The sequence below is a fragment of the Uloborus diversus genome, chromosome 2, assembly GCF_026930045.1.
Source record: "Uloborus diversus isolate 005 chromosome 2, Udiv.v.3.1, whole genome shotgun sequence".
Lineage (NCBI taxonomy): Eukaryota > Metazoa > Arthropoda > Arachnida > Araneae > Uloboridae > Uloborus > Uloborus diversus.
Genome location: NC_072732.1, coordinates 19,150,330 through 19,170,580, shown reverse-complemented (window position 1 = coordinate 19,170,580; position 20,251 = coordinate 19,150,330). Strand labels below are relative to the sequence as shown.

The 20,251-nt window shown below is 37.4% G+C and overlaps 1 protein-coding gene across 1 annotated transcript; it reads left to right on the top strand.

Annotated features, from left to right (window-relative positions):
• The first annotated feature begins 4,728 nt into the window (after positions 1–4,728).
• Positions 4,729–19,179, top strand: LOC129216893 (uncharacterized). The gene is made up of 2 exons (XM_054851109.1): positions 4,729–5,522; positions 16,398–19,179. The coding sequence occupies exons 1-2, from the start codon at positions 4,872–4,874 to the stop codon at positions 16,845–16,847; spliced, it is 1,101 nt and encodes a 366-aa protein (XP_054707084.1). The 5' UTR covers positions 4,729–4,871; the 3' UTR covers positions 16,848–19,179.
• Positions 19,180–20,251: the final 1,072 nt, after the last annotated feature.

Genomic DNA, 20,251 nt, shown 5'->3' with positions numbered 1-20,251 from the left:
TAATAATTGCATTGGAATGCAATTTTTAATGAATTTTTGTAAATAAAATTTTGAAACTCTAAAGATTAAAATAGTTTTGTTGAAAATTGCGTCTGTTTCAAGTTCCAATTCCTTTGCATGTTGTAAATATTTCAATCATTTTGAAAGCTAGAAATTATAAACTAATTTAGATATTTAAACTTTCTTTATTTTATTTTTAAAAAAAAATATTTTATTTGTTAAGTTTTATACCAAAAGTAATAAAATATATTTCTATATCAAAACTATAACTTCAATTTAATGATTTCCTCGATTTAATGATACATTTCACTGGTCCAGATCTGACTGCATTGGGTGTTTATGCTCCTCCATTTAACGATAACTTTTTCCAGTCCCTTGACAATCGTTAAATTGGGTTTGTACTGTATTTATAAAGATTCAAAAATACTTGAATGACTGTGATTTATGTTTACTGACTGTCTGGCTACCCTGCTGGGAAATTTTACAAATCCTATCCCATTTTCTTATGAAATTGAATTAAATAATGAAAACTTTCTGACATTTTTCTAAACTTTTTGAACTCCTCTGTCTTGGTATTTTTGATTGATCGTTTAGTTGTTCCTGATGGATAAACTAGCATGATATGATTGTAGCGTCGAGGCACCTTTTTTGGACAATGAGTCGGCAATCTCATTGCCATGGATTCCGCAATGAATGTCCAGGGGCCCACTGTAAAACGGTCTCCTTTCTACTAGCAGATAGGCTTTACAATAGTCTCCGATAATCAATGACCATAGAAGACAGACTGCTGGAAGTTGAAAAAAGAGATTGCAAGAGGTCTGAGAATTACTAAAAATGACTGCTTCAGAAAACTCAGACAAGTGGCAGGTCAACTGTGAAGCTAGCTTTGGGGCCGTCCAGAAATGGGAAACCATCAATGTAAATTCTCAGCCGATCTGGATAAAGAGTTTATAGTCTCTCAAGTTACCATTCAAATTACATTAATAATTCTGCAAATACAGTTGTCTCTCTGTTTAACAATGCTCTAATTAACGATTTTCTCTATTTAAAGACCGCTTTCAGGGCCCAATACAGGCTGATTTTGCTACCGTTTTTCGGTACCTTCACAAAAATCTTGTTTTGAAATCGGTACTTTCACAAAAATCAAGTAATAACATCAGTGGCTTCACAAAGACATCGAAAATTTCACAAAACTCGTTTTTTAAAACATAAAATTTGTTTCCCTGTTTAAAACAAAATTTACTCATAATAAAATTCTAAGCAGGTTTATATGAAGAATCGCTTAAATAGAATCCTTTTTGTAGTATTTTAACTAAATTTTAGCTATTTCTCCCCAAAGTGTATTTATGCAATATTATCGCAATCTTTTAACATGTGTTTTGGGAAACTGTTTCTCATTATTTCCTATATTGTACACAGTACATACATAGCCCATGAAGCTCAAATTACGATGATATTTTTCGTACTTTTTAGGTTTTTAGTTCCCCCTCCCCAAAAAACGAAACCTGTTAAAAATAATACTAGATGACATTTACACTTTTCGAACTTAAATTTCACTTGTTCTGCTTCTCTTTTACAAAAATTAGGATGCCTCTAAAATTTCACAAAAACGATGCTGATAAAAAAAACTTTCACAAAAATAGAATGATGCAATACTTTCACAAAAATAGGTAGCAAGAAAAAAATCCTGGATTGGCCCCTGGCTTTTCACGGTCCCGGATACTCCACTGTAGTTTTAAAAGCATTCTATTTAAGGACGCATTCTACTTGAAGACAATATTTTTTGGTACTTGAAAGTCGTTAAACAGAGAGTCACATGGGCACCCATATGCAAAATTTTAAGGGGGGGGGGGCTCAGAAATTTTCCCCATGGTTTAGCAGAACATTTTCCCCATAGAAACCGATTTCAGTACAGATTACAGCTATTCAAATTTGATTTTTAATAACTTACTCATTAATGGCTGGAAAAGAATTTCTTTTTAAATTTTTGCAAAGAAAGAAGCACTAAAAGCGAGGATGTTCTCACTTCTTGCCCCCTATATGGTGCCATTGGAGAGTCAACTATATTTATTTTAAATGGCATGTATAGAGGTTATGGCATCTAAAGCATATGCAGTAGTCCCTTTTATTCGGGTTTATTTATGGTGGATTTGATTATATGCGGTTTAAGATTTGACACCTTTACTTTATTCTACACGGATGAGTTTTGATTTAACTGGCTGCCGCATTGCAAACAAATAAAACTTTCCCCTCTTTCAAAATGAAAACTACTGAGTTTGAAGGTAACACGTAATAAACTTAAAATACACCACCAGCTCAGTTATTCCATCCCAGGACTGCAGTTTCGTGCTTTTTAGCACTCAACTGCTAAAAAGCACGAACGAGTTGAGAGCTAAAAAGCACGAAACTGCAGTCCTCGGATGGAATAACTGAGCTGGTGGTGTATTTTAAGTATTTCTGCCCCAGCCCTGGCTTAGGGCGTTAACTTACTACAAAATACCATTGCTTTGCCATCAATCTTAAGGTTGAACCGCACCATTGCTGCGATCACTCATCTGGTGTGCTAATTCTTACATTAGCTACCAGTTTGTTTGGCTCTCTTGGCTCCCTTAAGAGGTTTTTCGCCTCCAGCTCATGTGATTCCTATTCCGGGCTGTTGAGTGCTAAAAAGCACGAAACTGCGAATGGAATAACTGAGCTGGTGGTGTATTTTAAGTATTTCTGCCCCAGCCCTGGCTTAGGGCATTAACTTACTACAAAATACGTAATAAACTGTTAAACTGTACTTCTGTCCTAATAAGAGTGACAGGCCGGGCGCTGGAGACGGTTTTCTTTTTTTGAGACTTGTTCCAGAGCTTTTTCCGGAAGTAAATTTATTTGACTCTCACAATTCATAGCTCACTGGAAGAAAAACATTTAGAAGTGACAAAGGAGAACCAAACCAACGAGGAAACAGACATTGATGACATACGTACTAACAAAAGCTTTCACATTGAAAAATTTGAGCCATTCCTTGGCAATGGCAAAAGATCTTTTTGATTTGTTAGTGAAGGAAGATCCCATTATAGAAATGATGCGACATGGATGTGTCAATGCCCCACAAAGAACTATGGAGGAAAATAATGACTGCCAAAAGAATATCATAACCGAGGGTGCTACCTAGGGGGAGAGGAGTCATGGCACAGACTGGGTCATTGAAATTTTTTAGGAAGGGTGGGTTCAACGGGTATTTTTCTCAATTTTTTTTTTTTGGGGGGGGTCTCTTGCTTTTGGGAGGTTGCAATATTTTTTTGGGGGATGTTCCCTTGCTCTTAAGGGGGGTGGGCATTCCTGATAAAATCATTAATTATGAGTAACAAAGTTGGACTTCATAAAAACTAATTTCATCAATAAGAAATAAATATAAGTTAACATTTTTTTTTTTTTTATACTAAACTTTAGTCTGGAAGTGGAAGGATATTTTCATATCTTTTATTCATTTATTGTGAATAATAACTAAATCAAGCTAAACAGGCCCCACATTTCAAAGTTTTCCAGGGGAGGGCAAAGTGTAAGTCTTTGTAATATTTAGGCGGGTGCATTGCTCTTAGGAAGGAGGGCACCTTTGTTCTCTTTTTTATAAACACTAAGTTAATTCATGTTTTCCTTGTGCATACGTATTGGAATAAGTGCACAGTTTACTTTTACATATATTTATCTACCACTAGAATAGTTGATTGGAAGGAGCCGATTACAGCTATGTGTACTGATTTTTGAGGCAGTGTCCCGAATTTTTCAAAAAAAAGACATTTGATCGAAAAGGATGCTAAAATCCACTAATACAGTCGAGTCCCGACTTACGCGAGGGATGCGTTCTAAGACACCTCGCATAAGTCGGAATTTCGCGTTGTGGAACAAGGTATGTTTAGGAATTTTTATATGCATACCCAAATTGTTTCATACGTTTGTAAACACCCCTCACATTGTTTCAAACCATTTATTAACTATATATTGCAGTATCTTTTACAAAGGACCGACCTTTTCTGTATTTTAGAAAAAGCGTTATTATTTGACATAAAATTCTGTAATTTAGCACAAAATCAATGATTAATGGGGAGAGAAACTTAAAATAAAGCAGTATGGTGCTTACAGTATGTACACTACAGCATTATTATAGCACTTAACAGTATAGATATAGTAAATATATTTATAATTAAATGAAGAAGGTTTATGCAGCCCGATCAGAATGTATTTTTTCAACGTTCATATGAAAAATGAAAAAAAAAAAGTTAAGAATCGGAGCGGTTATTTGTATAAACTAAAGCAAAGCGTTGTTTGGACTAATACAGTGGGTGAACTTCCGCTTTCAGTGATGCTAAAGGGATGAAAGTCTATTCACAAAACCAATATTTAGTGTCAACGAAGCCCATTCTAACTCTCACCGCTATTTTCCGAAAAATTTCATGTTGCAGGCGAGTAATTTGTGTCCGCACTAAAAAATTCATTACTCATGAAAAACTCGCGTTATAGCCATTTCGCGTAAGTCGGATCGCTTTGTAGCGGGATCCGACTGTATAACCCAATTTTCCAAAAAGTCAGCTTTAGGAGCGCTGACTCTAACTACCCCCCCCCCCCCCCCCCAGCTCCTTTGACCTTTCACTTTTCGGTGCTCCAGTCGCCAATGGAAAGAAACGCTAACAAATCAAACAAGTTATCAATGCGGAGATATGCAGTATCAGGAAAGGGAATTTCCCTTCTCTCAGTTTCTAGCAGCCCGAAAGGACCTTGACGCTTACGTCACGATCACTGGTCGCTCCAATCGCTGCACAGCCGTAGGGAGTGTGGATCACTGTCTGTCTGTGTACAAACTTTGACGAACGGTGCTTCCCAAGATGACGGAATTTCGCGACACCGTTGTGTCAGTTTACGATCGAGTTCTTCAAAAAGAGAAGTCGCGATTTACCGTGAATCATCAAGCGATAAGGAACGCGATTCAGACGATGAAAGACGTCTATCTGCCGAACAGCGCCTGGGAAAGTGATGCGACTGTTTCTGTCGCCAATTACAACGACGCCGCCCATCGCTGCGCGTATTTGCATAAATACGCCATGTGCTACACCGGCATGACGCACGACCTCTTCTACCTCGCCGTATCGAAATCGAATATGATAAAGGTATACCTCAATGCCAAGGAGAAGTTGCGTCTGTGCAGTCTCGGCGGCGGCCCCGGTTCTGACCTCGTCGCGATGTTGCAAGTTTTTCACAACTGTTTTGATTTTGCTCACTGTCACGTAACTGTCATCGACTACCTGGCAGAGTGGAGAAATGTGTTTGTTTCCGTGGTTCGGGAACTCCAGAGCGGACAGTACGGCGGCATTGCGGAAATGTTACAGCCGCAGTATTTTAGGTATGAGTACGTCCAGGCTAATTTGCTGTTGCCACTCAATGCGAATATACAGAAAATTATACAGCAGTCTGATTTTGTAAGCATGGTGAAGTTCATTTCTGCAGCCGCTTGCTCGGGGACAAGACAAATGGTTTATGTAAGTAGATTTCGATGCTTTAATGTGAATTATAGTTAGACGCTGTTTACAAATCTTGTCAGCCCCTCATTTAGGGCGGTGAGAAGGGAGTAATTCACTCCCCCCCCCCCAGGCACGATGTTTTTATATTAATGTGAGCGTGGTTTATGTTTTTTGATGTAATATACAATGAGTATGTACCCTTTGACCCCCCCCCCCCCCCACCGATCGGTCCTGAATGATGTCTCACTTTTTTCCAGCGTATTTGACCCCTTCCCCCTCATTAACGGCAGAATAACCAGGCCCGGATCTGCACCCACTGAACCCGCAATAGGGGGGGGCACGGCCCACAATAGGGGGGGCACGGCCCAAGAAGACGAAAAAAACACCTATATTCTAAGGCTGCACGATGTTGGAATTTCTACATCGTGATGCATCGCAATGTGTTTTTTTTTTTTTTTTTTTTTTTGAGCAATCACGATTGCTTATTGTTCTCACTTGACTGTTTTTGATGTTACGCTGATTTTATTTTCCCACCATCACCCTCTGCAGCATCACCGTCGACCGTCTCCTCACGATGCTGCTCCAAAAGCGAAAACCGAATCCAGGTTGCGTCAATATCCTACACACACACGCACACACAAATACATATACCTACAAACATACACAAGCACATACACACGCACAAACACATACATACACACACACGCATACATACAGACAACTACCCACACACTCATGCCTGAACACAAACACATATGCCTACACACATGCATATATCCCCCTGCACACAAACACACATACCCCCCCCCCCACACCTCCATACACATAAACACACACACTCGTGATTGCGAAAAACATAATTTGAATTCAAGAGGTCAAAATTCAAATTATTATTATTTTTTTTTAACTTAATCATGCTCAGGGGCGGACTGGGTCCCGCAAGAGGGCGCAAAAAAAAAGGGTGCAGGAAGAAAAAACGATGGAACACACAACACAGGTTTCGGAGATTCAAGGAAAAAAAAAGCGAAGTGAAGTCCCAGAAGTCAGACAGGTTTGTGAGCGCAGAAGAAAAAAAAAAACAAGGAAGTTGCAATAAAAAATAAGAAAAAACATTAAAAAAAAACTGAAAAAAAGTGTTTCGACTTGAGTGCGCATGGGCCGGCGGGTCAGTCCGCCCCTGAACATGCTCGTTTAAATTTTATAAACAGATTCCAGCCCAGAAAGAAATAAATAAAAAGAGCAGTGTTGAAAGTGCAAGACAGCAAAAAATATAGTAGATACTAGCTTGCGTGCTCGGCGTTGCACGGGCTACTTTAAAAATGAAAGAGCTGTTCAATTGATGTTTTTGAATTATTCTGACATCAGTTTCTAAAGCGCTAAGGAGTAAATAATTACGCGTAATGCAAGGTTTGCAAAACACCAGTAGAGCATATTTTTGGCAAAAACCTCTTTAACGTTAGTCATATTTATCAATAATACAAGTTATGAGTATTTTCAATTAGCACAAAAGATGAAAATATATGCATTCTCAACTATAATATGTGCTCACTTTAAACTAAATTAAATCTGATAGAATATATCTGAAATATTTATGTACAATTACAATCAGCTTTTTACATAAAATGACACACACTTTTTTGTTGATTACGTGAAACTAAAGCACCAAGACTTATTAAATACCAATAAGGATAAATTTAATATCAAGTCATCAGATTCCAATTAAGCTTTAGTTAAAATCCTTAAAAACAATCTTTTTTGTTCAACTCTGTTTCACTTAAAGAAATCCAAACAATCTTAGTTTAACGTGTTCTTTTAACGATAGAAACTGTGCAAAAATCGAAACAGGAAGGAAAAAGAGCCATTCGAAAACTCACCCATGTGACGGTAAAAAGTCCAACAAAATAAACATAATTAGTCGCACATCCTAAATGTACCCAAATATGAGGCCGATGAATGATAAACTTACACTACAATCAATAAACATGACTACAGAAACATTTTTCATATGCTGAAAAGAGTTAAGAACGTTGAATGTGAAAAATAAGAAAGGGCAGACGATAAATGTCCGAATAGAGCAACCAATTTTAAACTAATTTAAATTGAAATTCTAGATGGAAACGTAATTTTAATATTTGGACAGCAGCCAGAAAAATCTTTTTTAAAACAATTTTTAGAATTTTATTTGCTCACCCATATGCAAAATGGCAACAGGAAAGAAATAAAAATTCCTGAATAACGTTATGTTAATTAACGTTTTAATTAATATCTCCGCTAATTAAAGTCGCACAATTATGAGATTGGTCCTATTGTTTTCTTTGGAAAATTTCGAATTGATCGGTATTTCGTTTGACTCCCGATTCGCAGTGGTTCTCGAGAAGATCGATCTTCAGACAGACAGACGGACGCGAACAGATTTTAATATTATAGTGGATATTCAGTAAATTACCGCCTCCTCGGCTGGAAATGACTGAGCTGGCGGTGTATTTCACGTATTATAGTGGATGTTTTGCGATTGCAATGAGCCGATTTTTCAATCCAAAAAAGATGCGAGCATGTGAAGCAAAGCCTTGCATTCCATTAACTAGATGACAAATCTTGCATATTAAAAAGGGTCTGCGTAACCAGTGGGATCGCACCGGGGGACACCAAAAGTGGTTTTCAATTTATAAAACATATGAGGCAGTGAGAAGCAAAGGGATGCAAGTGGCAAAAATTTAAAAATGTAGATAACCAGTACGGTTTGGGGTCAAAATGTCGCCACCGAAATGTCGCGGGACAAAATGTCGCGGCCAAAATGTCGCCGTTCCAAAATGTCGCCGGTCCAAAATGTCGCCTGTTCAAAATGTCGCTGGTCCAAAATGTCGCCTGTCCAAAATGTCGCCTGTCCAAAATGTCGCCGGCCCAAAATGTCGCCGGTCCAAAATGTCGCCGGTCCAAAATGTCGCCGGACCAAAATATTGCCGATCCAAAATGTCTCCTGTCCAAAATGTCGCCGGTCCAAAATGTCGTCGGTCCAAAATGCCGTCGGTCCAAAATGTCGCCGACCCAAAAATGTCGCCGGGCCAAAATATTGCCGATCCAAAATGTCGCCGGGCTAAAACGTCGCCTGTCCAAAATGTCGTCGGGCCAAAATGTCGCCTGTCCAAAATGTCGTAGATCCAAAATTCGTTTATTCAGTTGGTAAGAAAAATTTAAATGTACAAAAATGATGTTTAACACCAAATTTGCAGAATAAATGGTTACTGCCTTTAATGAATGTCTTCGTTAAAAATGGGACTGGACTAACTGAGTTTCATGATAAATTCTAAAAAGATTATTCCGTTTTGATTCGCAACTCTCGGCTGTTTTTCAGCAAACAAATAGAATACAAGCGTTACGTTATCCTATTTCTTGTGACTCGCTATCTACCAACTGTAAAACGTTCTGACGGCGTTCAGTTCTGACGTTCGCTAAATTATTTTAAACTTTTCTTCAAGAATAGTGTGCGTTTGTATGTGACCGATTTTTTTGGGACATTCTACGTCAAAACCTGTAGTAAGAATTCGAACGGTACCCGCAAGTACCCATATATGATTTAGGGCTGCGTGGTGTTTTGCGTCAGTTCGTTCAAGATAGTGGAGTAACTGAACGTTTTCATCGATATGCGTGACTGTCATTGCTCAAAAAATGATGAATGGAATCAAATAAAATGTTAGGAAGCAGCAGGGGGACAGATTTTGGGCTCAATAACACCAGAGGGTGGAGCAATCGAATGTTTTTTCCTTTCTTTTTTATTATCTGTGATTGATATATCTCAAAAAGTAATACAGTAGATCCTCGTTTTCAGCGGGTTTATTTTACGCGGTTTCGATTATACGCGGTTGAAGATTTGACACCTTTATTTTGTTTACGCAGATGAGTTTCGGTTTTACGCAGATGCGGCAATGCAAACAGGTAACATTTTCCTCTCTTTCAAAACTCAAGCTCCTAAAGATTGCAGATTACACGTAACTAACTGCATTTTGGCGTGCTATAATAATCGAACTTGGGTCCTTGGAGACATTTTATGCGATTGGTTCCAGAGCTTTTTCCATCAGAAGTAAAGTGATTAAACTCACACAGTTCAGAACTCACTGGAAGAAGAGCTTTTAGGAGTGACAAAGGAGGTCAAAACCAACGCGGATACCGACTCCGGTGACACACAACCAAAAATAGCTCACATTGAAAATTTTCGAACCATCCGTAGACAATAGGAATGATCTTTCTGATTTGTTAGTGAAAGAAGATTCTATCATGGAAATGACGTAAGTGATCATGGATGAGTTAATGCTAAGCAAAGAATTGGAGGAAAAATTCTTAATGACTACCAAAAAAACTATCATAGTCAGCTCTTCTTCATAAACAGAACACGAAATTAGTTTGTTTTCTTTATGCATATTGTGCATAAAAATTGATATAAGTACACATTAAACTTATTATACAATTAGTCATCACTAGAATGAAGTATTTTTTTCAATCTACGGAACCTAATTCCTATTTTGACACTAATATTAGGTCTCAATTTACGCGGTTTCGATTTACGCAGCATTTCCGTGGAACATAACCCCCGCGTAAAACGAGGGTCTACTGTACAAGGGTTAAGACAAAATTTGGTCTACAGGTATATCTTAACGGGCGAGTTGCTCATTTATTTTTGGCTTCAGTCATCCCAAAAGGATGAATCACAGAATAATTTTTATCGTTTTATGTGACTGCTATATCTCAAGAAGTAATGCGAGGATTCATACAAAAATGCAGTATACAAGTGAAATTAAACGAAAAACAAGCCTTATTTTCGTTCTAAGTTGAGTTTCGTAATCGTTTACGTGAGTCAGTGTAATTAAATAAACAATGAAAAATATACTGAATTTATATATGAGAGGTTGAGCATGATATCAATAAAATCTAAATTAGCCGTGTATTCTTCTCATTTTTGTAGCACTTTAACTAGCGTGAGTGTTAAATAAAAACTGAGTTTGCATTCTTATATAATTTGCGTTGTAAAAATTCACTAATTAAAACAGCATTTTTTTCTGAGAGAGAAAAACTTATTTGTTTATTATTATTATTATCAATATTCTTTTCTTTCTGAATTACCAAGCTATATTGAGCTGGAACTATTACTTTTTGAAACTCATTTTAAAAATAAGTCTAGGTCAAAATTGATCTGAATAATCTCATTGACATCAGTTATTTCACCCTACATTATGAAATTTTTTCTTTTCTATTTAAAATTGGAAAATGTGATTAGCTGACAAGCGCTACTTCGCATGCATGAAAGTATCCTCTTGAAAACGTGCAATAAAATAGCTGTTCTGAAATTGTCCCTTGATGTTCTATCGAATATATAAATTTCATGAATGTTGAGAATTGAAAATATTTGTCATCAGAGTCGTTTTTCAAAAATTTGAGTGAAAGACACCTGTTTTAGCAGTTACGGGTTTCATTGATTTCAAAACATTCGACGGTGAACATTTCGACGTAATTTCAGAATTTTACTCATAAGAGATGGGAGTTCCCACGGCAGTTTTGATATTACTTTAACCAACGTATATCTCACTGAAAACGTAGTTTTTTTTTTTTTACAATTCTTAGGGTAATGTTGATAAATCTATGAGAAAATTAAATTTCATTAAGATACTTTTCTACTTTATTTCCACCCTGGCCCGTGATTTCGAATTTTTCCAGTGAAAGGGGAGAGGGAGGATAACGGGCGTATGTATAACCAATGCAAATTTCAAAGGATTGCTATAAAAACCACTCCCACTTGTATATAAAAAAAAATTCAAAGTCGAGGGCCATTCCGCCTGATCCCCTAAATGACTGACCTGTCGCTACCGTAATAATATGCTAGAGTGAAGGAGTTATTTGTTTTTACTTCATTACGCCAAAAAATACAAACCGCCTATTCTCTTGCCATATTCAAATTGCACCTCACTATTCTTTCATTCGCGTTTAAAACAGTTAAGTTTTACTTCCATACCAATTTTTTGTCTGAATCCTTGCGTTACATCTTGATCCTTTATGTTACATCTTGAGTATTATTATTAATCAGATTAAACGAGAAAGAGAATTCCGTTGCAGCAGCCTTTCACATGTTTACGTTTGTAATAGTATACAGAAAAACGTATGTTTTTCTGAAAACTATTAATTTTCTGCAATTAATCTGATGTTTACGAATTAAGACAAGAGAAAACGTTTGGAATTTTTGAAGGAACTTACTTTGAAAGGCAATTAATATTCTTTCGCAACTTTTATGCTGGAAAGTATCGACGTACATTTAAATTTTTCGTACAAATTGAACTAGCGAATTTTAAGCCGGCGACATTTTGGACCGGCGACATTTTGGGCCGGCGACATTTTGGGACGGCGACATTTTGGACCGGCGACATTTTGGACCCGCGACATTTTGGGACGGCGACATTTTGGACCGGCGACATTTTGGACTGGCGACATTTTGGGCCGGCGACATTGTGGACCGGCGACATTTTGGACCGGCGACATTTTGGGCCGGCGACATTTTGGGCCCGGCGACATTTTGGCCGCGACATTTTGTCCCGCGACATTTTGGCCGCGACATTTTGGGCGTATACCAACCAGTACACATGGTAGGTGAACCTCTCCTCAGTCTTGGGGCAAGACATGGTACTAGAAGCCCTGGTAATGGACAGTATTCACCTGACGTCACTGCGGGTAAAAACCCTCACTGCTGTGCATTGTGGGAACTGTAGCAGACGAAAATCCGGTACTACAGCATATAATAACACTTGCTTTTGTATGGCCTATAAACTCTTCTTTCTGTTCAAAAATGGGAGTTTTTTAAAGTTTTCAACTAAGAAACGTTTCATAAAGAATGATGAACAATTCATTTGATACGAAATCCTCTCTTTACTATCGTATTTTCATGGGTTTAAGCCTCTTAGGTTCCTTATCAGAAACATGGTGAAGACTCGAATTCTCCTTTTATTTTTTCCCTTTTCTTGGTATTTTCCATGCAGTCCTAAGTCTTTTTATACCTTAAGCATGTTCATTATGCGCATGAAGTCCAGCAATCCTTAAATAAAACGAGTTTTTTTTACCACTGCTGACACTACGTAATAGGTCAAAATACCCGCAGACGGACAGCTGATGGGATCGTTGCCAAACCGTGAATAAGGTCCATTGCTGCTTTACAGCATGATTTAGAAAAAAAATTCAATTAAAGCCTACCTAGAAGCTAATTAAAACTTGAAAATGTCCACTTGCATCCCTCTTCTTCTCACTGCCTCATATGAAAACTTTAATTCTTAAATTGTCCACCAATATGTCTATCCATCGAATTTTTCAAAAATAGGGCCCAAAATTGCAGGAAGGAGCAGTGCATATGAGTATAGGGCAAATTTTGCAGGAAATGAATTCATAGTTTATAGTTTAAATTTGTGTTCGAATTTAAACTTTCGTCACTATGAATGAGTCGTTTCTGAATTTCATATTAACATGAAAACATTAAACTTTTTTTTCGAGGGGGGGGGGAGGGGATGACACTCGTGCTAGGAACTTGACTGCTTGAAACACCATAATAATAGTAGGAGAGCCCATGATGCTAAATGTGGATTTACTCGAACGTCGTGGGGACCTATTGAATTTTGTAGTTTAAGGTTATAAGAAGAAGAAAATGATGTATAATGTTCAACTTCAGTGGTGGGTAAAGTGTCTACTGATATTCATAAATATAAAAAAAAAAATAAGTTTTAAAAACCAAAAAAAAAAAAAACACGCTTTAGTAGCAAAATGAACTAAAAAGTTAAAAATAATTTTTGGATGACAAGTATATAAAGTAATTGACCAAACACTTAATTTTACTGTAATTAGAAAACAAAGTGCCTATTTACATTTTTGCATGGGTAACAAGTGGAAGAAACTTAAGACAACTGATAAGAAGCCCCCCACGCTTTTTTTCTATTACAGTAAAATTAAGTGTTTGGGCAATTACTTCACATACTTGTCATCCAAAGATTATTTTTAACTTTTTAGTTCATTTTGCTACTGAAGCGTGTTTTTTAAACTATTATTTTATTTCAAATAAGATTTAGATACTAAATATTGCTAACCTTGTAACTCTTAAATGAAATCTTTGTGCGTATGTTCGATTTTTATTAGAGACGTACCGAGTAGCACTTTGGCCGAGTAGCCGAGTACCGAGTACTCGGCCTTTCATTACTCGGCCGAGTACCGAGTTACCGAGTACTCGGCCTTTCACTACTCGGCTGAGTTACCAAGTACTAATTACGTTTTAAGAAGGACCACCAACACACGTGATGAATTTTGAACTTATTGGAATAGTTGTATAGACCTCCTTGTATGTATAATAGTTTTTAAAACTAAATTCCTGCTGAAATTTAATTACGCATTATTTAAAAAATTTTGTTTATGTCAAAAATTTTACAAAAAAATTATATTTAAAATTAAAAATACATAAATAAAAGGTATGAATCAAGTTGGAATTAAAACAAATTATACCAATTATAGTTATAGTCTGCCAAACATAAATAATTTTTAAAAGCAAATAAAACAAATGTGCAGGAACACTGCAGACACGTGTTTCTGCGATATAAGGAACGTCTTTTTCAGTGCATAAAATGTGAGCTAAAGAATGTAAAGACATTTGACAAAAGAATCCGACTTTTGTCGGATGCCTTTAAAGCCACGAGGTCACACTTAGTGCATTGAAAAAGGAATTCCTTGTAATGCTATAACACATGTCTGTAATGTGCTTTTAACGTTGTTTTATTTCCTTTTATTTTTTAAGCAAAGGTATTTTTATAATTCTTATAACTAATTTTTGTTTGTAGCAAAAATCCATTTTTAATATAAAAATTCCATGTTTTCTATACTTACTTTTTTTTGCACAATTTTTAATAAATAAGTTTTATTTACTTTGGGGACATTAAAATAGAGATTTATTCCATTGAAGCATTACAAACTTCATTATTCTCAAAATTTAAATTTGACCTTTATAAATGATTGCAGAATATTATATATGTTTGCACTTTTTTATAAATTTTAATATCTGTCTTGGACAATATTCAATTTTTTGCAACTACTCGGTATTGGCCGAGTATCGGATCAAAATTTGGCCGAGTACCGAGTACTCGGCAAATTGGCCGAGTAGGCCGAGTACCGAGTAGTTACCGAGTACTCGGTACGTCTCTAATTTTTATAATGGAATGTATCTTAGTATTCTATTGCATTATTTGCCTCAGACATTTTGAATGCTTTCTGGTAAATTTATGGGCAAACATTGTTACATTCCGCAGCTCTGATTTGTACGTTGTAAGTATAGAATTACTTATATTATTATTAATATAAGTAAGTATAGAATTACTATATAAGCCACTGGCTATTTGTCCAAAGGAAAGTTGAACCCACAAACATGCAAGTTAAGCTAATAAAAGCGTGTTAATTAGAATAAACTAATAACTTATCGTTAATAAATTAATTTGTCTATAGAATATTGCATTGTCATCAGGTCTGAGGTTGCATTCCAAATGTTAAAAGAATCCGATCGCAAAAATTGAGTTGCAAGATTATAAATTTAATTTCGGTATAGACGGGATTAGAACGCACGCCCAATGATTCCCGGAGGTGGGAGTCGGCGAAGACCCGCGCCTTAGACCGCTCGTCCACGAACGCTCATAAAGTGGTGAAATGTACTAACAGTAATAAGCCACTAGCTCTTAGTCCAAAGGAGAGTTACTCACAAACATACAAGTGGAGCTTATAAAAGCGTGTTTAAAAACAGTTGCAGTAAAACCTGTGAAGTTGACCACCTGTCTAAGTTGACCGCTTTTTTTCAGGCACGGAATTAGACCTTATCATATAAATCAACCTTTGTAAGTTGACCACCTGTAAAGGGCGGATACAAGGGAGGGGCGATGGGGGCGATCGCCCCTCCCTTGAGAGAGCGTGCACCGTAAATTTTTCCGAATTGAAGCTCTAAAATGCAAGTGTAGGTCGGTTTTTATGACGATAAGGAAAGGAATGGGGCTCAAATTTTCCGGCCGATAACTTTTCGGAATTTAAAGTTTTAAAATGGCAATTTTAAACGATTTTTGGCTATGTAAGAAGGACGCGTTTGGAGACCTTCCCTCGGGCATTTCCCAAAATTTAAGTCTTAAAGACTCGATTTTAGATATCTCTGGTAAGTGTTAGGTGACATAATGGGTTCAGTAACTTTCCTCAGGTAATTTTTCGAAACTGTTTCAAAAAACTCAGTTTTTAGAATACCTCTTTCGATGGAAAAGGTAAGCAGGTGGATTTGTGGACCTCCTTGGCTAAGTCTTTATATTTGAGATAGAAACGTTAATGCAGTCCCCCCCCTCCCGCTCCCAAACATGTGTAATTAGATATGTAGTTAAGGTAGAGAAAAAATTCAACCGCCCCCTCCTTAATTGATACACCACGTGACTTACAGTGTAACGCGGACAACACCGTATTTCTTGTAACTCCTGTATCCTAACTCGTATGGTGGGTAGCAAAGCCGACTGCCAACCCGAAGGTCTTGGGATCGAACCTGCAGTTTGAATTTTGCGTTTTCTAACTCTTGTTTATTCTACTGCAAAATTTTACAGTAACATAGGATTTTATCGTAAAAGTTACTGGCAACATGGATGCCAGTAACTTTTACCGTAAAATTTCAGGAATTTTTTTAACTGTGGGGTTACCCGCTAAGCGTCATTACCTTACTTTACCCTATATCTTAACTTTTTAGGCTTCAGCTGCATTTCAAGAAAACGTCAGAATCTTACTTTAGAAAAGAAAAAGAACTATTTAGTCCCCCCAAAATCCTTTTCTGCTAAATTCTCAGCTTAATGTGTTTTTTTCTTTGCTTTACAGGAGATATTCAGCTGCATGAAACCAGGAGCTTTCCTGCTGTTCATCGACAACGCAGCCGGTGGGTTTCTGGAAATGGTTCAACAGGTGGCTAAGCAATGCGGCATGCTCAGTGTCTTCGGGCCCCTCAAGCATTTCGAATACGAGGATCCAGCTTATTCCATGGAACGATTTGGTTATACGAGTCAGAGCCGATCCAAAATGTCTTTGCAAGTTCTGATGAAGCCACCGTTGCTCAAGACGGATTTGCCACGGGAACCCTCATTGGACGCCTACAGTGACGTCGATCCTTTGGTCAGAGATTTTGAGAGACAGTGCAGGGTGGATGGCACACCAGGAGTTTATGTTCAACCGACTCGAAGTCATTCCAATGGACCTGGCAGAACTGGTGGCAGGACGAGACAGTTCGATGAAGCACCAGAGGAAGAAATTGCTTGCTGTACTATAATCTAAAGAGCTTATCTCAAATTATCGCCGTTTAATTTCACTGTGGCCAAAGCTTAATTTTCATGGGAGCTGAGCTTTTCAATTTTATATAAATTTAAACATTTGAGACCAAAAGCAGGCTTTATATGCACGAAAATAGGTTTTGAGGACTATGGGCCTCATGCACTTCTTTAGTTAGAAATAAGCCCTGAACCAAAGTGTCTTTGCAAGTTCTGATGAAGCCACCGTTGCTCAAGACGGATTTGCCACGGGAACCCTCATTGGACGCCTACAGTGACGTCGATCCTTTGGTCAGAGATTTTGAGAGACAGTGCAGGGTGGATGGCACACCAGGAGTTTATGTTCAACCGACTCGAAGTCATTCCAATGGACCTGGCAGAACTGGTGGCAGGACGAGACAGTTCGATGAAGCACCAGAGGAAGAAATTGCTTGCTGTACTATAATCTAAAGAGCTTATCTCAAATTATCGCCGTTTAATTTCACTGTGGCCAAAGCTTAATTTTCATGGGAGCTGAGCTTTTCAATTTTATATAAATTTAAACATTTGAGACCAAAAGCAGGCTTTATATGCACGAAAATAGGTTTTGAGGACTATGGGCCTCATGCACTTCTTTAGTTAGAAATAAGCCCTGAACCAAAGTGTCTTTGCAAGTTCTGATGAAGCCACCGTTGCTCAAGACGGATTTGCCACGGGAACCCTCATTGGACGCCTACAGTGACGTCGATCCTTTGGTCAGAGATTTTGAGAGACAGTGCAGGGTGGATGGCACACCAGGAGTTTATGTTCAACCGACTCGAAGTCATTCCAATGGACCTGGCAGAACTGGTGGCAGGACGAGACAGTTCGATGAAGCACCAGAGGAAGAAATTGCTTGCTGTACTATAATCTAAAGAGCTTATCTCAAATTATCGCCGTTTAATTTCACTGTGGCCAAAGCTTAATTTTCATGGGAGCTGAGCTTTTCAATTTTATATAAATTTAAACATTTGAGACCAAAAGCAGGCTTTATATGCACGAAAATAGGTTTTGAGGACTATGGGCCTCATGCACTTCTTTAGTTAGAAATAAGCCCTGAACCAAAGTGTCTTTGCAAGTTCTGATGAAGCCACCGTTGCTCAAGACGGATTTGCCACGGGAACCCTCATTGGACGCCTACAGTGACGTCGATCCTTTGGTCAGAGATTTTGAGAGACAGTGCAGGGTGGATGGCACACCAGGAGTTTATGTTCAACCGACTCGAAGTCATTCCAATGGACCTGGCAGAACTGGTGGCAGGACGAGACAGTTCGATGAAGCACCAGAGGAAGAAATTGCTTGCTGTACTATAATCTAAAGAGCTTATCTCAAATTATCGCCGTTTAATTTCACTGTGGCCAAAGCTTAATTTTCATGGGAGCTGAGCTTTTCAATTTTATATAAATTTAAACATTTGAGACCAAAAGCAGGCTTTATATGCACGAAAATAGGTTTTGAGGACTATGGGCCTCATGCACTTCTTTAGTTAGAAATAAGCCCTGAACCAAAGTGTCTTTGCAAGTTCTGATGAAGCCACCGTTGCTCAAGACGGATTTGCCACGGGAACCCTCATTGGACGCCTACAGTGACGTCGATCCTTTGGTCAGAGATTTTGAGAGACAGTGCAGGGTGGATGGCACACCAGGAGTTTATGTTCAACCGACTCGAAGTCAGTCCAATAGACCTGGCAGAACTGGTGGCAGGACGAGACAGTTCGATGAAGCACCAGAGGAAGAAATTGCTTGCTGTACTATAATCTAAATAGCTTATCTCAAATTATCGCCGTTTAATTTTACTGTGGCCAAAGCTTAATTTGCGTGGGAGCTGACGACCAAACGGCACAAACTTGAAGGTCACGGATTTGGACGAAATTCTAGATGTAAGTCCCATCCCACTAGATATGAGTTCAGGTAAAGCGGTTTGACTGCATAGGTCCTAGTTTGGCCGCAACGAGGTTCCAAAGTTGCTAGTTTGACCCCCGAAATGCAATGGCATTTCCATTGGAATTTCAGACTTGGGCACAATTTTCGCTCTCCCAACATATTTGGCCTCCATTGTTAGTACAAAGTGTGGAAGGGAAACCACCTTTTCATTAATGGGCACTGTTTAAGTTACTTAAAAAGTCAAAACAATCTTATATTTGTGCTTTTTTATGTGCATGTGCAGCAAATCAGAACTTTTTTTTCTTCTCCCATTTTTTGCTTCTTATTGTAGAATATCTTTGCTAGCAGATGATAAATATACAGTTAAAGTAAACGTTTTCTATTGACAAACGATAAATACTTTTTACTAGCAAACGATTAATATAAAACGAAAATAATTACTTTCATTTGCAAACGATAAATATCCTGTAACTACAGTGGCTCCCAAAAGTCTTCGTACACCTACGACTTTCAATGAAATAGGCCCCAATCCATTGGTTAGAATTAATATTTCGGAATAGGTATTTCATTATAAAATCTATGATCCATTTTTAACAAAACTACATGAAAAGTTTTTAAAAAATATTAAAACTTAATTTTTTAAAAATCAAAAACCAAAAAGTGCCGGAAATTTTATCTCACATAAGTCTTCGTACACTTTATAAAATGTCTATATATTATTGAATAATCTAACTTTTGATTAAGTTATCAATTAGTAGAATATCAAACAGTATTCATAACACCTTTTAAACGTCTGGGAATAGATTTCATTCTTTTTCTTTCTTTTTTTTGCGTAATTTCTGAGTAAGTGTTCAACCACACTTCGAGTCTCACTGTTTCTAACTCTATTTTTGTCTTAAAGCCCTATTTTCGTAATCTAGCCTCCAGATATCTCTAAATACGTTACATTAAGTTAAAATCTGGAGATTAAGAGAGTATTTTCTAAACTTAAGGACAATTTTCGAGGCACTAGACGCAAACGTTGAAAACCGTGTGCTTCTTATCGTTATTTTGATAAAAAACGAAGTTGTTTCCAAAAACCAAATTTTTGGCTAAGAGTTCAAAATTGGTTTTTAAAATATTTATAGGAACAGCATGATTCATTATTTCATCAAAAAATTCCAAACTACCAAGTCCTGATGCTGATATGCACCCTCACGCTAGAACACCTCCACCGTCCTGATAAACTGATCCAAATAAGTTCTTAAGATTAAGTTCCTAATTTTTTCTTCTACTTACAATTATACAACAATTTAACCAAAAATGTTAAATTAATGTTTATTTGTAAGTAAGACATGATTCTAAAATGATTTTAGCTTATTTATCATTGATTTTGCGACGAAAAGCGTAAGCTTTCTGTTTTACGCACGAACAAGAAAATTTCTGCGGGAAGAGGTCCCATTTATTCCAGCTAATCAGAGAACTTGACGAACAATTTTAGGTGAAAATTTAATGTAAAAAGTTTCATTTA